The sequence below is a fragment of the Phoca vitulina genome, unplaced genomic scaffold, assembly GCF_004348235.1.
Source record: "Phoca vitulina isolate PV1807 unplaced genomic scaffold, GSC_HSeal_1.0 scaffold48, whole genome shotgun sequence".
In the NCBI taxonomy this organism is placed as follows: Eukaryota; Metazoa; Chordata; class Mammalia; order Carnivora; family Phocidae; genus Phoca; species Phoca vitulina.
The window spans coordinates 7,441,489-7,459,230 of NW_022589751.1; the positions used below are offsets into that span (position 1 = coordinate 7,441,489).

Genomic DNA, 17,742 nt, shown 5'->3' on the forward strand with positions numbered 1-17,742 from the left:
TGGTTTTTCCGTTGGGCGATCCAGTCCAGGTTCCATAACATTATTATTTTATTTTTTAAGGATTTTATTTATTTATTTGACAGAGCACACGAAGCGGCAGTGGCAGGCAGAGGGAGAAGGAGAAGCAGGCTCCCTGCTGAGCAAGGAGCCCAAAAGGCAAGGCGGGGTTCAATCCCAGGACCCTGTGACCATGACCTAAGGTGAAGGCAGTTTAACCAATTAACTGACTGAGCCACCCAGGTGTCCCGGGAGGGCTGTTTTAATCTGATCAACCCCTTGTGCCTGTCATCCAATCAGGTTTTTGTCATCTATCTATCACAAGGGAAAGAGTGGAGGGCTCCTTCCAGGGTGGTGTAAAATCTTTTAACGGTGGTTTCCTCTGAGGGTGGGGGGCCTTTTCCCTGCCTGCGTGCCTGCCTTCCAACTATCCTTCATCATCACCCCTCTTCGACTTTCATCTTCCTTCTTCCTTAATGACACCAGAACTGTGGGAGTGCCACCCACTGTGGTTACCCGGCATTAGAGTGAGAGCCCCTGTTCTCACTAAAGGATTGAATTCCTTGAGAAGCAGAATTTCAGTTGGAACACTGCATGATTTTGCCTACAGAAGCAATGTTGCTTCGTATGAGTCCACAAATCCTGTCCACTCCATCTGCCAGCTACCTCAAAAGCAGTCCTTCCTCCCTGCCTCCTCTGCCTTGAGGTCAGAACCTCAGACTAGTGCAGTGGGCCCTGAGCTGGTTTCTCTCCATCTCAGGATTCTGCCCCACCCTTCACCCTGTGGGGGAAGCCCACCTCTCTCCAGCTGTAAGTCATTGTCACCAGAGTCTAGAAATAACAATGCTCAAAGAAAAACTTAGCTCCTCCATGCCTCTGCTGGGTAGAGCTACAACTCAGAGCAAGTCTTCTGACTTAGTCTGGTCCATATTTTCCTTATCAGTTGCTTTTTATATTTCTGTGGCTCTTGTTTGTTCAGCAAACAAGAAAAACTAAAGTGACTGCTATCTTTCATACATCACTGTTGGCAGCAGAGGGGAAGGAAGTGAAAGGGAATAAAATGCAAGACCCAAATCATCCCATCACCCTTAAGTCACCCTAGTCAATACTGGTGTGCTAACCTATTTTCTTCTCCCTTTTTGAGGATGGTATTGAAAGTGAAGTAGTCAAGATATTTCTTGGTCAAATCATCCAATTCTTTCTTCCTTACACATCCTAACCACCATCTTTACTATTTGAAAAGGGAAACTAACAGGGTTCCTGGACCCAATTCCACTGGGGAGGGGTGTGGACAGTGGGAGGTTTCCCCACACAAACAATAATTCTCCAGACACCAGCTGGGTGTCCTATAAGTCAACTCAATTCTGACCCTATTTACCCAGAGAAAGTGTCAGACCCCACAGTTTAGGGACTCAGTCCTACGAGGCTGCTCCCCACCCATTCAGATGCCAATTACACGTCCAGGTTATTTCATGTGCTTCTGACCCACCAGCTATAGATGGGGAGTTCCCAAGACTCTTGCCTCAGGTTTGATGAATTTGCTACAGCAACTCACAGAACTAAGAGAAGCATTTTACTCCCTAGATCACCAGTTTACTATAAAAAGCTATAATCAGGACTAGCCAGATGGAAGAGAGCCACAGGGCAAAGTATGGGGAAGGAACTCAGGGCTTCTTTGTGCTCCCCAGGAGACCCATTCTCCCAGTACCTCCACGTGCTCACCAACAGGAAGCTCTCCAAACTCCACCCTTTGGAGGTTTTTATGGATGATTCATTATATAGGCATGATGAATTAAATCACTGGCCATTGGTGACTGAACTCAATCCCTGCCCCTTCCCCTTCCCCACAGGTGTCCAGCGGGACTGCCAATGCCAACCCTCTAATCACTGGATGGTTTCCCTGGCAACAAGGCCCCCCGTCCTTAGGTGTTTTCCGATAACCTCATTAACATAAACCCAGTTGTGGTAGAAAGAGGTTTGTTATAAATCACAAGATGCCCATTACACCTTTATGGCTCTGAAGCTATTTTAGGAACTAAGGACAAAAGACCAAATATTAAGACAAAAGTTGCTTCCATTGTTCTTATTGCTCAGGGAATTCCAAGAGTTTTGAGAGCTGTGAGCCCAGAACCTTGGCTGAAGAGCAAATAAATATGTGAATGACCGAATATATACTTCCTGAAAATCACAATATTGCAGGGACTCTTCAAACACTCTGCACATCTAAGTCTTACAAATAAATGCAGTTGTGAAACTGCACTTGATTTCTAGATGTTTGGAGAAATTTTTTGGTTCCTGCTTCATAATCATGATCTATCACCTTCACCACCCTTCCCTACAATTTCCCCACTAAAATACCACCACCACCACCAACAACAAAATCAGTTTCATATGTTTTATAAGCAGCCTTAAATTCTTTTTAAGACAAGGCAAAAGTATATGTTCACCAAGTTAGAATTCAGGCGGCCATTTGTCCCAGCTTGCCTACAACAATCCCGGTTTATGCCTATTGCCCTGCATAATTTTTGAAAGCTCCTTCTTCTACTCTATAAAAGGGCGGGTCCAGTTTAGAGGATAAATTAAATGTTCACCTTATATAAAAATACACCTTGTGGGGCGCCTGGGTGGCTCAGTCGTTAAGCGTCTGCCTTCGGCTCAGGTCATGATCCCAGGGTCTTGGGATCGAGCCCCACATCGGGCTCCCTGCTCCGCGGGAAGCCTGCCTCTTCCTCTCCCACTCCCCCTGCTTCTGTTCCCTCTCTTGCTGTGTCTCTTTCTGTCAAATAAATAAAATCTTTTTTTTAAATAAAAAAATACACCTTGATTTTTCAGTAAAGTGCTTTTCAGGTGACACTGTGCTTTTGCCCACATCACTGGACTTGATTTGCACAACTCTGCAAAATAGGAAGGGAAATACTTTATCTCAAATAACCAAGGCCTCAAGTAGTAGGTGGTGACTGTCTGAGGTCACATACTCAGGGACAGAATCAGAGGCAGAACCCAGGATTCCTGCCTTCAATATTTTTCAGCTGTTGACCCATTTTTGCAAATACCTGAGTAAAGACAAACTCTACTCTCTTGGTTGGTAATCTGCTTGCACTTGGACCTAGAACAATTTAGGCAGGTTCATCCCTGCCCAGACACTGTCCTTTCACATTTAAAGCAAGCAGAGATGAAAGAAGAATTACCTAAACATAAAGAGCCTATTAGTGAATTCCAGGGATCCTGGGGCCAAATGACATATGTTTTTTTTTAACTTTACTGGGCGCAATTATGTCAGATTATTGGAATCTTACATCTAACCAAATTAGGATGTCTCAGTTAACAACCAAAAAAAGAAATTAAAAAAAAAACCCAATAATGAATGCCTACTGTTACAAAGAACATATAAATAGGTTCTGCCCCAGTCTTACAGATATATTTTCCCTATGGTTATGTGCTAATCCTTTTTTTTTTTTTTTTTTTCTTACCTAAAACCAGGAAAATTCTACCTTCCCTGGATAACTGGCAAGGAGACAAAGACAGGCACAGTGTTTGGCAAGGTCTCCAGGGTACTCCAGAGGTGCTGAATGGGTGCCACACCATTAAATAAACGCACACTCTCCTAACCTCCCGACGGCCTAGCCCAAAAGAAGGCCACAGGACCCACAGGCGTCCCCTCCCTCTCTTTGCAACGACAGAAAGGGGTCCGCTGTGCCTGGGTAAGGATGACTCCAAGCCACTGGCCAGTCTAGCCGGACCGCAGCAGAAGGGAGGACGCCCTCGGACTAGTTGTGGGCACCAGCGCCAGACCAGGGAGGTGGCCGGCCTCCTCCTGCGCAGGAGGCTTCAGGAGCTGAAGGTAAGAGGGCAGCGGAGGACAAGCGCGGTCCCCGGCAAGGGGAGGAGGGCCGCGCGCGCATGCGCCCCGCCCCACCGCCGGCCGGAAGAGCAGGGCAGCGAAGCCGCTGCTCCCCGCGCTAGTCGCCGCGGCGCGGGGGAGAGCGCCGGCCGCGCGATGCGGCCCCTGGACAGCGCCGGGGCAGCCGAGGTGCCAGAGCCCGGGCTGCGGCTGACGGAGGACGCGCCTCAGGGCGCGATCGAGGAGCCCGCGGCGGCCGAGGCAGCGGGGACGCCCGGCCCCGGCAGGTGCTGGCTGTTCGGCTCCTCGCCGTGCGCCTTGTGTGCTCCTCAGGGTGAGTGTGGGGTGCAGACCCGGGCGCGGGTCTTGCCCCTGGGGTAGGGGTGGGAGTGCGGACGCCAGCGGGCGAGGGTCCCCGCAGCTGCGGGCCGGGGGCGCAGTGAGGACCGTGCCCCCCATCCCTACCCTGCTCAGAGCTGAGGAAAACCCTCGAGCCCTCACCTGGGGGTCTGCAAAGCAGAAGCCCCTTTCGTCCCCGCTGGCGCGAAGACTGGAGAAAGTTTCTGATTGTGTTTGGAACCCTTTTGGGATTCTGAAACTGTTCCTATAATTAAAGTGTTGCGGGCAGGACCGCCGAGTCAGATTGCAGCTCGGTGCGCCCTGCCGGAGGTTGGAGGTTGGGGGATCAGTTAAGAGGCCATCTCGCAGCCAGCTGAGGTTGGGAGGGAGCTAAACTACGAACACTGATGACGGTGGTAAGCGGTGTTCCTTCAAGAGGAAGTTGAAAAGCACAGAGTATGGGGCGCCTGGGTGGCTCAGTCCTTTAAGCGTGGGACTCTTGATCTCGGCTGAGGTCTTGATGTCAGGGTTCTGAGTTCAAGTCCTGAGTTGGGCTCCATGCTGGACATGGAGCCTACTTAATTTAAAAAAAAAAGGCAAGCATAGAGTCTAGAAAATGTTTGCTTCAGAATCTTAGAATCTTAGGAAGGCAGAGTTGAGTGGGACCACTGGTTCTTAAACTTTTGGGGTTAGGAGGACTTTTTTGTTGTAAATTTTTACAATATATCCGTAACAGCTCACACTGAACTAAACCAGATTTCCATTATTAATATAATGAATATTTTGTGATTTTTTTTCCTATTTTTTAAAATTTGAATCATTATATCATAGACCTGAAACAAATATAGGACTTTCTTAGCAACTAATCCTAAACAAGGCAGATGCACAACCTTACATAACATTTTTAGGAGGTTCACAGACTTGTCTCCAGAGCCCAGTACCCTGTGTAAAATCACCTTGATCTCGTTCAACCTCTTCCTTCCACAGAGGAGGAAAGTGAAGCCCAGGAAGGTGAGGGCTTTGGGGCGGGGGTTGCCTTGTTTTCCCTAGATCTGGCATGTGTGGGTGAGACATGGCACAGGTCCCTGCAGCACCACGGTTAAGGATCCCAGCATGCCAGAGACCCAGGCCAAGGCCCTTTGTGTTGACCACAGTGCTACTTTAAGCACATTCCTCCTTAAACTCCGCCACCCACCTGGAGCATCTTCCTAGAAGAAGAGGAAAAAGTAGATCTCCTTTCAAGACAAAGTTACACAGTCTGCATCATCTCATCCTCTGGGTGACCTCCACTAAACGTGACCCTGGATTTCTATGCCTCTTCCCCAACCCCATTTCCCCCTTTCTGTATTATGAACTTTCCGCAGTTTAGAGAGGTGAACCCCAGAAGATGATTCTTGCTCTATTTTTGTCCTAAATGCTAACAGAAATGATCAGACTTCTGATTATTTATGCATGGGCTGGTGGCTCCAGAGCAGGGGTCACTTCAAGCTGTGCTGACCAGATGTGCAGTCCGTGAAGAGGTGAATTTCTCACTTTATCAGTTATGGCTGAATGTCATTTTGGTGGAATGCTGAGCCAGTCCTTACGAACTCTTAAATGTTTCTGCTGTTGTGAGCCAAAGAGGAATACTGTACACTCAGGCAGCACATGGCAAAATGATAAACCTATATAAGCGACTGCACTTAGGAATCTTGAGTATTTTAACTTCAAAGAAAATTGCTAATAGTAAGACTTAGTTATAGTTATCGTAAGATAAGCAGATAATACTCTGAAAACAGGATTGCCAGAGAAATGTTGTCGTCGAACTTTGTGACAGTATCATTTTAACGGCTTGATCATGGGTATCTCAAGAAAGCTCATTTTCAAGTTCAGGTTGAAACTGTTAAACCAGTTTTCTGCATTCTTGGATAACCTTCACAGACAGCATACAGCTATCCTAAGACATCTATTTATTTTCTTGAATGACAGTGTGGATCTTGGACTGAAGCAAGGAGAAGTTGTCTTCGATGTGTGCCCCTGGAAGGAGTTCTCTAGTGTAGCACTGGTTCTCAAGCTGGTGGAGCTTTTTACCGTTGCAGAGATCCTGTATCAGTGGGTCTGGAGTAGGGCTCAGGAATTGAAGTTTAAAAAGTTAACTCAGTCAATTCTCATTCCCAGCCAGAGTTGTGAATCACAGTTTAAAGCAGAGGATAGAAAAACTGAGCAGCTTTTCAGTTTTCTTCTAACTTGGGAAATTGCACTGTGGCCACTTACTTAATCTGAATTATTTAGAGTTGCCAAATTATTAGCTATGCTTGTAGTGGAATATGATCATAGAAGCACATTACATAAGCAAATGCCTCTTTGGATTATGCTACTCTCTTGTTCATCTCCATTGGCAGAATGGAAATTATTATTCAGTAAGAGACAGGTCCGCCTGAGTAGAACCAGGCCTCACCTTCATAACAAATAACCAAGCTCAGCCAGGCCTTGTAACAACTGCCCTGTCCCAGTCAGCAGTCATGGGCCTTAAGTATTTATAGGCAAGAAAATATGTGAGTGGCTATGTTTTAAGAGACAAGATAATCAGAACCAGGGGTGTAAAATTAAGTTTTAAAAGAGTTAAAATGTCATGTTAAGTTAAAATATTCCTGGAGAAAAATTTAAAAGTTTAGGTTGGAGAAGATCCTTGAAATATAGACCAGGGAGATGTTTTCTGTCCTTGATCTTCCTGTTCTGTCTGAGGGTGTAGGTTCTATGTATGAGTTGGGCTTCTTTTAAGAAAAACTATTTTATTTGGACCTGAACTCTGAAATTTCAGAAGTTGAACTCTCAGGCTGACCACAGCCAAGGCATATATTTTGTGGTGCTTAACTTGGAAGTCTTCTAAAGTTTCCTTCTCATGGGCTGAGTATGTGCAGTTTGTTTCTGTGGTATCTGAGCACATAGGTAGTGAACAGAATGTGGAGGATTCTGGCACTTACAACCTATCACCCTTGACATGACGACGACCGCTAGCTCCAAATGATTTTCTTCGGCTGTGCACCTGGAACAGGAAAAGGGAGAGGCCTCTGACCACAATGGCATCTTTCACCACACACGTCAGGCTGTAGAATGCTCCTGGAAAGATTGTGCATCATCATACTTTGGTCCCAATTCACAAAGTGTTTGTCACTCATGGGCAAAGGTATCTCGCAGCTATGAGGATGTTGAAATGTATTACCTGGTGTTTGCATTTATCAGAGGAGGGCATTTTTTAAAAAAACATTATTATGCAATACCATTCTATAGCTGAGTAACACATTGTAAATTCCTAGACTGGAATGATGATCCTAGTTTTACTATAAATTGCAAGTGCCCAAACAATACACCCTTCTGTTTTGCTGTACTCTTAACTGATGAGGGCCAGTAGTGTTTCCTTCTTATTCTCTCCTTGTTTCTGTATTTGTTTCGAAAAAGAAAAAAATATTAATATATCCCTCAGTGAGTCACCTATCTTTTACGGAGTTCTCTGCTTATCCTGTCCCTTTTTGCTTCCCTCTGAATGGTGGGGCGGGGAGGGGGTATGAGACTGAAAACAGGTTCTATTCCTGTTTTAGGTAACTAAGGTATAGGAAGTGGTGAAACAGAAGTTTAATGCTCATACAGACTGTCATTAATGGATTGAATATGTGATGCTTTAGAGAAAGCAGAAGTTTTCTTGTTCAGAGCTAGCCAAGAAGTTGGTGCTTAACGACGGTTCTAATTTTTAAAAAATTTTGTTTTAAAGCACTTTGAGGTCAGAGGGGTAGATACCCTAGCCCCCTGCCCTTGAAGAGTTTATGCTCTAAACGGAAGATCAGTCGTAAACCATGAAAAGTAAAAGATTTGATTAACGGTTCAAAATAACAAAACAGAGAGCCTTCTGTCGCCAGTGGTGTTAGACTTGGCGTCTTTCCATGAAGTTCTCTCATATTCTTTCATTCAGCAAATATTTAATCAGGGTCTTCCATGAGCCAGGCATAAACGAGACAGTGAGGTCCCAGCCTGGAAGAGTTCACAGGTTTGTGGGGGAAGTAAGATAATCAACAAGTAGCCATATGACACAGCTATAAACTGTTGTCCAGAAAAGAACACTTCCTTTATAAAACCTGGTTCACCAGTGAGATGCTATAAATTATCACTTGGAAGCATTTTTCTCTAGCCATCTTGACAAGCATTTCTTAAAGATTTCTCTCACCGTCTTGGCAAGCATTTTTACTTTTTTGACTTGTAAGTGAGGGGTGATTCCTCAGTGAGCCAAAGGAAATCCATTTTATAGGGTAAAACTGCATTTAAAAATTAATGGGTTTAAATTGTTGCTTTCCTCAATGATTCTTCATTCTTGGTGGGGAAATGGTTCGGGTCCAGAGAATGGATATGCTTAGGAAATAGCATTGGTAGCCTGTTAGCCATTAACACTGTTCCATTTTTCTCAATTCCTAAGTGAAAATAATAAAACATATACTTGGAAGCAAGGACTAACCAGAACTTAATCTTTTTCAGAAGCCAAGAAGAAAGCACCCTGTCCTGGACTTGGCTTGTTTTATACATTATTGTCCGCCTTCCTTTTCTCAGTGGCCTCTTTATTTGTTAAAAAAGTGCAAGACGTCCATGCTGTAGAAATTAGTGCATTCCGATGTGTGTTCCAAATGCTAGTCATTATCCCTTGCTTAATATACAGAAAGTAAGTATTTCTTATCTGCAAAGTAGAAGGTATTAACAAATGTTTGTAAATCTTTTGAACTGCTTGAATTATTCTATAGCGGATGCTTTATCCCTCCCATAGATTAACCAGTTCCTACACCCTTTGGCTCTGATTACTAAAAAGTCACAAGGACCCACCCACAGAAGATGCTCTCATAATCACAAACCACATGCCCAGCGAAGGAGGGGAAAGGGATTCAGTTATTCTCTATTCCCCATTTTGAGAACAAAGCATTCCTTGTACACAATTCCCTCCATCTTGTACCACTCTCCCTTCTTTCCCTTGGCATAACTGGTATTTAGAAGAAAAAAGGAAATGAGAAAAAGTCGTGGTGTCTCCTGATACCAATGTTTCTTTAAGTAGAATGGGCTGCTCTGTTATTAGGGCAAACAGAAGGTTACCATAATAATATCCAGGTCTTCCCCCCCCTAGGGTGATGTGGGAAAGGGAAAAGGTAATCTTGAGCAAGGCCTTTTTAAATAGTTTCATATTTAGTGTCCTCATCTGTGAACTGGAGGGAATTATACTCTTTGTCTTCTATCTGGCACCTTGGCTGCAAGGGCCAAATAAAACTGATTATAGCTCAGAGCACTTTATGTAGAATGTAACAGTATTTGAAAACTATATTCCCCATCCTTCCTGTCCCTATCCAGCACCTCTTTCCCTTCCATATAGAACCCCCTCCCCACCCTTTCCCAGGTTAAAATTATGCCTCTCTCACACCGTTATAACCTCTACCCACCCCTGTGTACTTAGAGGCCTTGGAGAAGAGACCAGTTGGGTGCCTGGTGGCAGTCTGTGGTTCCTTCTTTCTTTGGGCAAAAAGGCTTAAACCCTAAACTAAATGCTTCAGTCATGTGCCACCAAAGTTTCCTTGTATCTGTAACACAGTATAGATGCATTTGGAATAGTTTTACTCCGTATCCTGAGGATTTGGTGAAAAAGGTGAAAATTTACTAATTAATATTGTCAGAAATTCCTTTGTAAGTGTGGACAAGTCTCAATATTTTAGGAAATGATGGTGAGACTTCAGAAATTTCTAAGGGTGGTAACAGACCACTGATGCTAACACAATTATCTTTCCATAATAAAAGAATTGGCAGGGGAAGGCCCTGGAAGAATTTTTTAAATCCTTAGCACCAATCTGTTTTGACCTATTTTATGTTTCATTATCATGGAAGATGATACGGTATTCCAGGTATTTTCAAGGTATGAGTCAAAGGTGACCTATGCTTTCATTTCTAACTCCAGAGACCCAGGAGTCCTCATGTCAGGCCTACAGGCTAGCCTTCAGATAGGTGTTCAGTGCTGACACCAGGTCAGCAAGCTGACTACCCTGACATGTACCCAGCACTTTGCTTGGTAAATATTTAATAAAAAGAAAATTGAGTGGCAGTTATTATACTTATCCAAATGCTGTATGTTCTTTTTCAGTATATTTTAACTCTTCCTGCAGAGAACAATGAAAAGTTGTCTCACATTCAATGGCTAAAATAAATTTTAGCATTGCCTCAGCTTTTATAGAAAAACTTGTAAGATTGGCAATGCATACTAGCCAGGACCAAGTTTTCCTATGTAGGACAGCTCAATCTTGAAATTGTATTTATTATAAAAATCACGTATTGTCATTGTAGAAAATTGGGGGGAAATGAAGAAAAATTATCTATGAGTCTACCTATTAAAGTTTACCCACTATGAACATTACAGTACATTTTCCTTTTTGTCTTATTTGCAAGCCTGTATAGACATAGGAAAAATTAGATTTGCTTAATTATAATTATACTATTTATGGAGTTCTCTTTTGCTATTTTTGCTTATACTGTGAACACTTACCTGTTTTTAGCTATAATTAGATACCATTTTTTAAAGGTGTATACTATTAAGTTGTGGGCATTATAATTAATTTACTAGTCCCTTATTTTTTGACAGTTAGGACTTCAAAAATAATGTTTAATCAAGAATTGCAATATTAAAAACAAATACCAAGTTGGTTTAATGTGCGTTCCTCCATTTGAATTTACAGAACTGGGTTTATAGGCCCCAAGGGTCAACGAATTTTCCTCTTGCTCAGAGGAGTCCTGGGTTCTACCGCCATGATCCTACTGTACTACGCTTTCCAGGCAACATCCCTCGCCGACGCCACTGTCATCACGTTTAGCTCGCCCGTGTTCACATCTATCTTTGCTTGCATATTTCTCAAGGAGAAATACAGCCCTTGGGATGGCCTCTTCACCGTCTTCACCATCACTGGCGTGATCCTTATTGTGAGGCCCCCGTTTCTGTTTGGCGCCAGCGCCGCGGGCAGGGGCGAAAGCTACTCCCTTCACCTGAAGGGCACGATCGCAGCGGTCGCGCACGCCGTGTTCGCCGCCCTGACCCTGGTCATCCTCAGAAAGATGGGGAAGTCCGTGGACTACTTCCTGAGCATCTGGTATTACGTCATCCTCGGCCTCCTGGAGAGCATCATTGTCCTCTTCATCATCGGGGAATGGAGTCTGCCCTACTGCGGGTTGGACAGGCTGTTTCTCATCCTCATCGGCCTGTTTGGTTTGGGGGGTCAGGTGTTTCTCACGAAAGCCATCCAAATAGAAAAAGCAGGGCCAGTGGCAATAATGAAGACTATGGATGTGGTCTTCGCTTTCATCTTCCAGATTATTTTCTTTCACGATGTGCCCACGTGGTGGACAGTGGGCGGGGCCCTGTGCGTCATAGCCAGCAGCACGGGCGCGGCCGTGCGGAAATGGTGCCAGGGTTCCAAATGAGGCTTTGCTGCTGAGTGCACGGTCCCCCAGTGCGGACACGCCACACGTGCACACACCTGGAAAATCTGCATTTCCTTCACTGATTATACTTAATAAATTTCATAATTAAAGTACCATTTTTGAATATGGTATGTCTTTAATTAGCTAAGAATTAACCAGTGTGGTCTAGCAATTTTTTTTTTTTCTCAATTGTTTTGGTTTTGGTTTCTCTTTGGGTTTTTTGTTGTTGTTGGGGTGGCATCGGTAAGAGGACAGATCATTAGTTGGAAAAAAAACTGCAAAATGTTCTTTGGTATAAATATATGTAATTTTTTAAAGTGTATTTTTGGTATTGATGGGATATAGGTGGGTAGGAAATTTTAGATGCTCTTTTAGCCGTGTAGAGGCTAAGAAACTTACTGATTATAATGCTGCTATAATTGGTATTATGTTGGAAATTCATTTGAAACCTAATTCCATTTAGGAGGCCAAAGCTGAAACTTGGAAAAGGTGCCTACTTAATGGTGTTAATAATACAAATGAATTAGCCTTATTTTCAAGGCTTTTATAAATGATTATCTTTCTTTTAACCCATATGAGTGCCTTTTCATTTTGATGCCAGAATTTTTATATGTAAACTTTAAAAAAAAAGTTTTTGATCACCAGGTTTGGCTAGAAGTTTTCTGTTCAGTGGCATTCACAACTGTAGCTATCGTTTTATAATTTTAAGTTGTCCTCTGTTTTTTTGAAACTGCACTACATTTTTCTTAACTTTCTAAGGTTTCAGGTCTTTAAACCACAAGAGAGAAATCTTGGCATAACCAATGTGCACATTTCCATGCTGAAGTATTTTCCCCTCACTAGAAATGTGATTTTCTATAAATTCTCTTTGAATTTATAGTGTGATGCCAAATAAAATTTTCTCAGGATTTTATTAGGTTGAACCATATAAAATTGCTGAAATTTTACCTTTTTAACTTACAAAAACCATAGTTTCTTATGGATCACCCTAATAGATACCTCCCTTATCCTTTCTACACCAAATATTTAAAAGACTGTGGCATATATTTTTTTAAAACAACTTTAAAATACAGCAATCCTATTAAGCTTATTTTTATAGTCCTTTTCCCTTATGGAATTATATATAATAATGCTTCATGTTACTTGTTAAATGTAAAGACATGGATTCATGGTTGATTGACTTTTGTAGTTTCTTGAACAGAAAAATCCACTGTTAAATTCTAGTATATCAGTATGGTATTAAATGTCAGTGCTGTACCATGATACTAACTTCATGAATTCAAACAGCATTTTTTATCTGGAACTTCATCAGGCCAATACTCTGCAGTTAAAGAGAGAATGTAATATTTAGGAAGGCTTGGGAGGTTAATCAGGAAGTAGAGAGTACACACAAATGATTCTTTATCACAATGAACCCTTTATTGGTGAAGCTATGATGGTTTCCAACTCTTACTGTCCAACCTAGCATCTGTTATTATCTTAAGCCTGCAGATTTGAAAGATTATAGGCTCTTTCTCTCCCTTTCATCATAATTCTTCCAAAGAAAGAAAGAACTTGGCTTCTGAGGTTTATGCCTTGGTGAGAAAGGATCTTTTCCAATAGTTCCAAAAGGAAATTTTTAGCTTGCTGATCTTCCCAAATGCTTCCCACCTGACAAACTCTAAATGAAGTCTACTTAGGGGAGTCACACTATCATTATAACTTTAGCCTAATACACAGTTTTTGGAGTTTAGAGTTGAAGAAGCATCATTTTGCAAAGGTCTTAGATAATTACAGAATCCGAGCATTTTAGAGCTCAAAGATTAGAAATCCTCTTGTAGGAGCCACGCTGCACAGATAGAGATGCTGGGAAGGGGATCTGCCCAAGATGGGTTTCCATGGCCTTCTCCTTTCCATTATTTCCATGACAAAGTATGGAAAGTAAACCACTGCTTAAGCTACCTAAGGTAAATTAACTCAGGGAACCCTCTCCTGGTTCTTTACCTTGCACAATAAAAGAACCTATGGGACTTTGAGAGTTAAATCCCTTTGGGCCTGTACACTAGAGACATGTTTTATTTCAACAGTGTGTGGTTTAAGTACTTGAATGTCACAATATATACCAAGGTTGGAGAAAATTTTCCTTCTCTCAACTTTTACAGGGTGTCATTCTTAAACACTTTTATAATGTCTAAGGTATATACAAGGATGTGTATTGTAACAATTATGGGTGTGTATATTTTGCAAAGATTGTAGTTTCTATATCTTGAAAATATTTTCATAAATTGTTTTTATTTTATAAATACTAATAAAGTTAATATGAAAGAAGGCTATAATGTTGGTTTTTATGATTATAGCAAATGTGCTCGCCAGTCTATTTCCTTTTTCATCCATGTGCTTCAAAATTCATTTTATAAAGGATATTGATCCCTAGTCTTTCAGCTGTGATGTAATCTCAAGTTTCAATCTGTTTTGTTGTTTTTTTTTAAGATTTTATATATTTGTCAGAGCACAAAGCAGGGGGAGCAGCAGAGGGAGAAGCAGACTGTAGTTAATACTGCAGAGTTGAACATTCTCCACTTCAAAATGATTCCCAGTTCAGGGTCCTTACTCCTGAGCAGTTTCCCCAGGAACTACAGGAGCAGTCTAATGGATTTCAAACCTCATTTGACTCTCTCCTGCCAGCACATAATTCCACTGTTGAGCAATTCTCAATTTCCTGGCTGATCTGCCCACATAGGTGGCCAAGGGTCACCAGTCTTAGGCATAGGTGTTGCCACCTTTCCAGTTCTGGCTTTAGCTCTGATCTTCTGTATTACATTTGGCTCTGGCTGGGGAATGAGCCTGATTTTCTATGTGTTTCCCATGGACTACATACTACTACATACTACATACATACTACACTTAGTATGGCTCTTCTAGCCCCTTGAATCTGCTTGCTCAGTAAACACAATTAGTCTCTTGAGGGTAATCTAGTGGTATGAGAGCCAGATGTCTTTATGTAACACGTTGGCCTCTAATGTAGGTGTATAGAGCTGTGGTCAGCACTGGGCATTAGAATTTGATTCTTAGGGTGTAGGTTGGGCACATGAAGCCTGAGCACCACACCAATCACACCATTATATGGTCGCTTTGGTCCCTTCTGTGAAATCTAATACAGCTACCATATTCACTTGGAATTCTGCAAGATGCCCTAACAGGGACTCTGTGATCCACAAAGACCCATCCAAGTTTTAGCCTATTTGAACACTAGATTTGGAGCTGGACTTGGAAAACCAATTCACAGAGAGCCTGTGCAACTTTGCACTGCCCATCATCTCCTAGAAACTGGGGTGGGGCTTTATTAGAAGGAGGGTAAGGAGAAGACATCTTGTGTCAAGGCAGGGCAGGAAATGTTGCATCACAGAAGTCCAGTCCACAGGAAATGTTCCACTGGGTTGCACGAGGTACCATGCCAGCTATCATCTATTAAGGCAGATTTGTGATGATATAAAACAATGCTATTCTCACTAATTTTTTAAATAGTTATTTTTCATAAGAATATTATTTATGTTAACATGGAATCATTTTAATAATTTTTTTTCAGTTTTGCCTTCAAATATGGTAAATATCTCTCTATATAACGCACATAACAGAAGCTCTTTGGAGTTCTCAATAATGTTTAAGAGAGTAAAGGAATATAAAACCAAAAAGTTCCCAAGCTGCGGATTTAATATATAGTGTTATCAAATTTGAAACCTTAAAAAAAAAAAAAAACAATGATTAGGCCCACCATCAAATCTACCAACTTTTTCATGAGGTTCTGACAGTTTGAAATGCAGCTCAGTAACAGTTTGTAAATTAGAAACATCTTTAATGTGATGTTCTATTTTAGAATTGTGAAACAACTTTAGATGTATATAAGCGATCCAAATTATCTACCCAACAGAGGGCAAAGGAACAACAAGAAATCCAACTGGTCTATGCTCACAGGGTCATATCAAGTTGTCTCTTTTACTTCCTACATATATGTTTTGGTTCCTTTGTACATGCGTTTTGGAAAAGTCAGAAGACTTTGATAATTTGCAGGTAAGTATGTGCATTGGTACAACTTCTATGAAGGGCAACTTGGCAACATCTATCAATTTACAAATGAACATGCTTTTTCACCCAGAAATTCCATTTCAGAAATTTATCTTATAGATATACTTGCTTATTGCAAAATAAAATGTACATGTTTATTCATTGCTGCATCACCTGTAATAGCAAAAAAAAAAAAAAAAAATAGAGCTAGTCTAATGTTAAATAAGTAATGGTACTGGTAATGGGTTAAATGACTAAATAAGTAGTGGTACTGAAATTTTCCTCTGTCTAAGGTTCTAGCTGAACTAATAATTAAATTTACATAAGACAGATTAACGGAAGAAAAAAAACCACAAAGTTTTATTACATGTGCACAGAGGCCCAATAATGAAATTGAGACCTAAAGAAATGACCAAGCAGGCAGTGTTTATACTTTTTAGACAAAGAGATGATAAATCTATGAGGAATGACAGGACAAAGATAACCTTGGGAGCTTCAGTTAGTAAGGAATTCTAAACTGTATTTGGGTCGGGTTAGTAAATTAGTAAAAAGTAACAAGGGTTGTTTATACAGCCTTCTTGGCTCTAAATTTCCAGTTCTGGTGATAAAGATATCTACTTCTTTGTCCAGGGAGTGTACCTTTCACATGGGAGATTTTCTTTCCTGCTTTCAGGGGGATGGAGGAGGGTCCGAGTGTCCTTCTTGCACGGGCTGTCTCTTCAGTAACTTTTATTTAAAATATCCAATTGGCCAAAGTGGCACATTTGGGGGTGGCCTACTCTTGGCCCTTACAGTACATACATAAAATGAAATACAATACAGTAAAAACAAATTAAGGAAGAGCAAGAGAGCTTTCCACATACTAATGTGGAGTAATCTTCAAGATTATTCAGTGGAAAAGCAAGATTCAGATAGTAGTACGGCATAGTATGTATTCATTTATATAAAAAGAGGGTAAACAGAATATTCTAAGAGGATACACAAGGAACTGGTAACACTGGTTGCCTTTAGGGAAAAGAATTTGGGGGCTGAAAGAGTGGAAAGGTGACTTTTCACTAAATTCCCTTTTATACCTTTCAAATTCTGAACCATATATGTATGTGACCTAGTCAAAAAACAAAATAAAAAATAAACTGGTGAAACAAACAAACAAAAAAGACTTGTAGAAAGGAAGGGAGAAAAGAAAGGAAGGGGTAAAAGAGAGATATCCATATATATATCCATATACACATGCATAGAGAAATGTTTACTGCTTTGATCTGAGCCATCACCCTGGCTCACCATCACTGACTTCCTTTTGTCTCATTCAGCCCACAAATCAGACTTAAATTCCCACGTGCTCAGGGCACCTGGGTGGCTCAGTCCCTTGAGTCCTTCGGCTCAGGTCATGATCCCAGGGTCCTGGGATCCAGCCCTGCATCGGGTTCCCTGCTCAGCAGGGAGCCTGCTTCTCTTCTCCCTAGGCCTGCCGCTCCCCCTGCTTGTGCGCGTGCTCTCTCTCTCTCAAAAATAAATAAAACTAAAAAAAATTCCCACATGCTCCATGACTGAAGAAAATAACAAAAGGAAATCCTGAACTTTAGCATTTTAATAGAAATATATCCTCCAAGGGGTGCCCGGGTGGCTCAGTCAGTTAAGCTTCTGCCTTCAGCTCAGGTCATGATCCCAGTCTCCTGGGAACGAGCCCCGCATTGGGCTCCCAGTTCAGTGGGGAGTCTTCTTCTCCCTCTGCCTCTGCTCCCGCGCTCCGCCTGCACCCCAGCTCTCGTGCTTTCTCTCTTACTTGCTTTCTCTCAAATAAATAAATAAAATCTCCAAGATCCCAGAAAGCATTGCCGAGTCCTGAGCTAGATATCTGCCTTTCCACAGCACCAAAACCATTTTTACATGGAAAGGAAACTAATATTTACTTAATATGTCCCATCCAGGCCAGGAGCTTCTTTATCTTTGTCTCATTCAGTCCTTGCCAACTCTGGGGGATGGGTTGAATAGGAAACTGACATTCAAAGAGGTTGAATATGGTCACCTACCTAATTAAGTCTAGTGCCCTCACTCGT

The 17,742-nt window shown here is 42.0% G+C and overlaps 1 protein-coding gene across 1 annotated transcript; it reads left to right on the forward strand.

Annotated features, from left to right (window-relative positions):
* Positions 1–3,940: 3,940 nt before the first annotated feature.
* On the forward strand, positions 3,941–13,956 carry SLC35G1 (solute carrier family 35 member G1). Its single transcript, XM_032432596.1, has 3 exons — positions 3,941–4,172; positions 8,681–8,861; positions 10,906–13,956. The coding sequence occupies exons 1-3, from the start codon at positions 3,995–3,997 to the stop codon at positions 11,642–11,644; spliced, it is 1,098 nt and encodes a 365-aa protein (XP_032288487.1). The 5' UTR covers positions 3,941–3,994; the 3' UTR covers positions 11,645–13,956.
* The last annotated feature ends 3,786 nt before the right edge of the window (positions 13,957–17,742 follow it).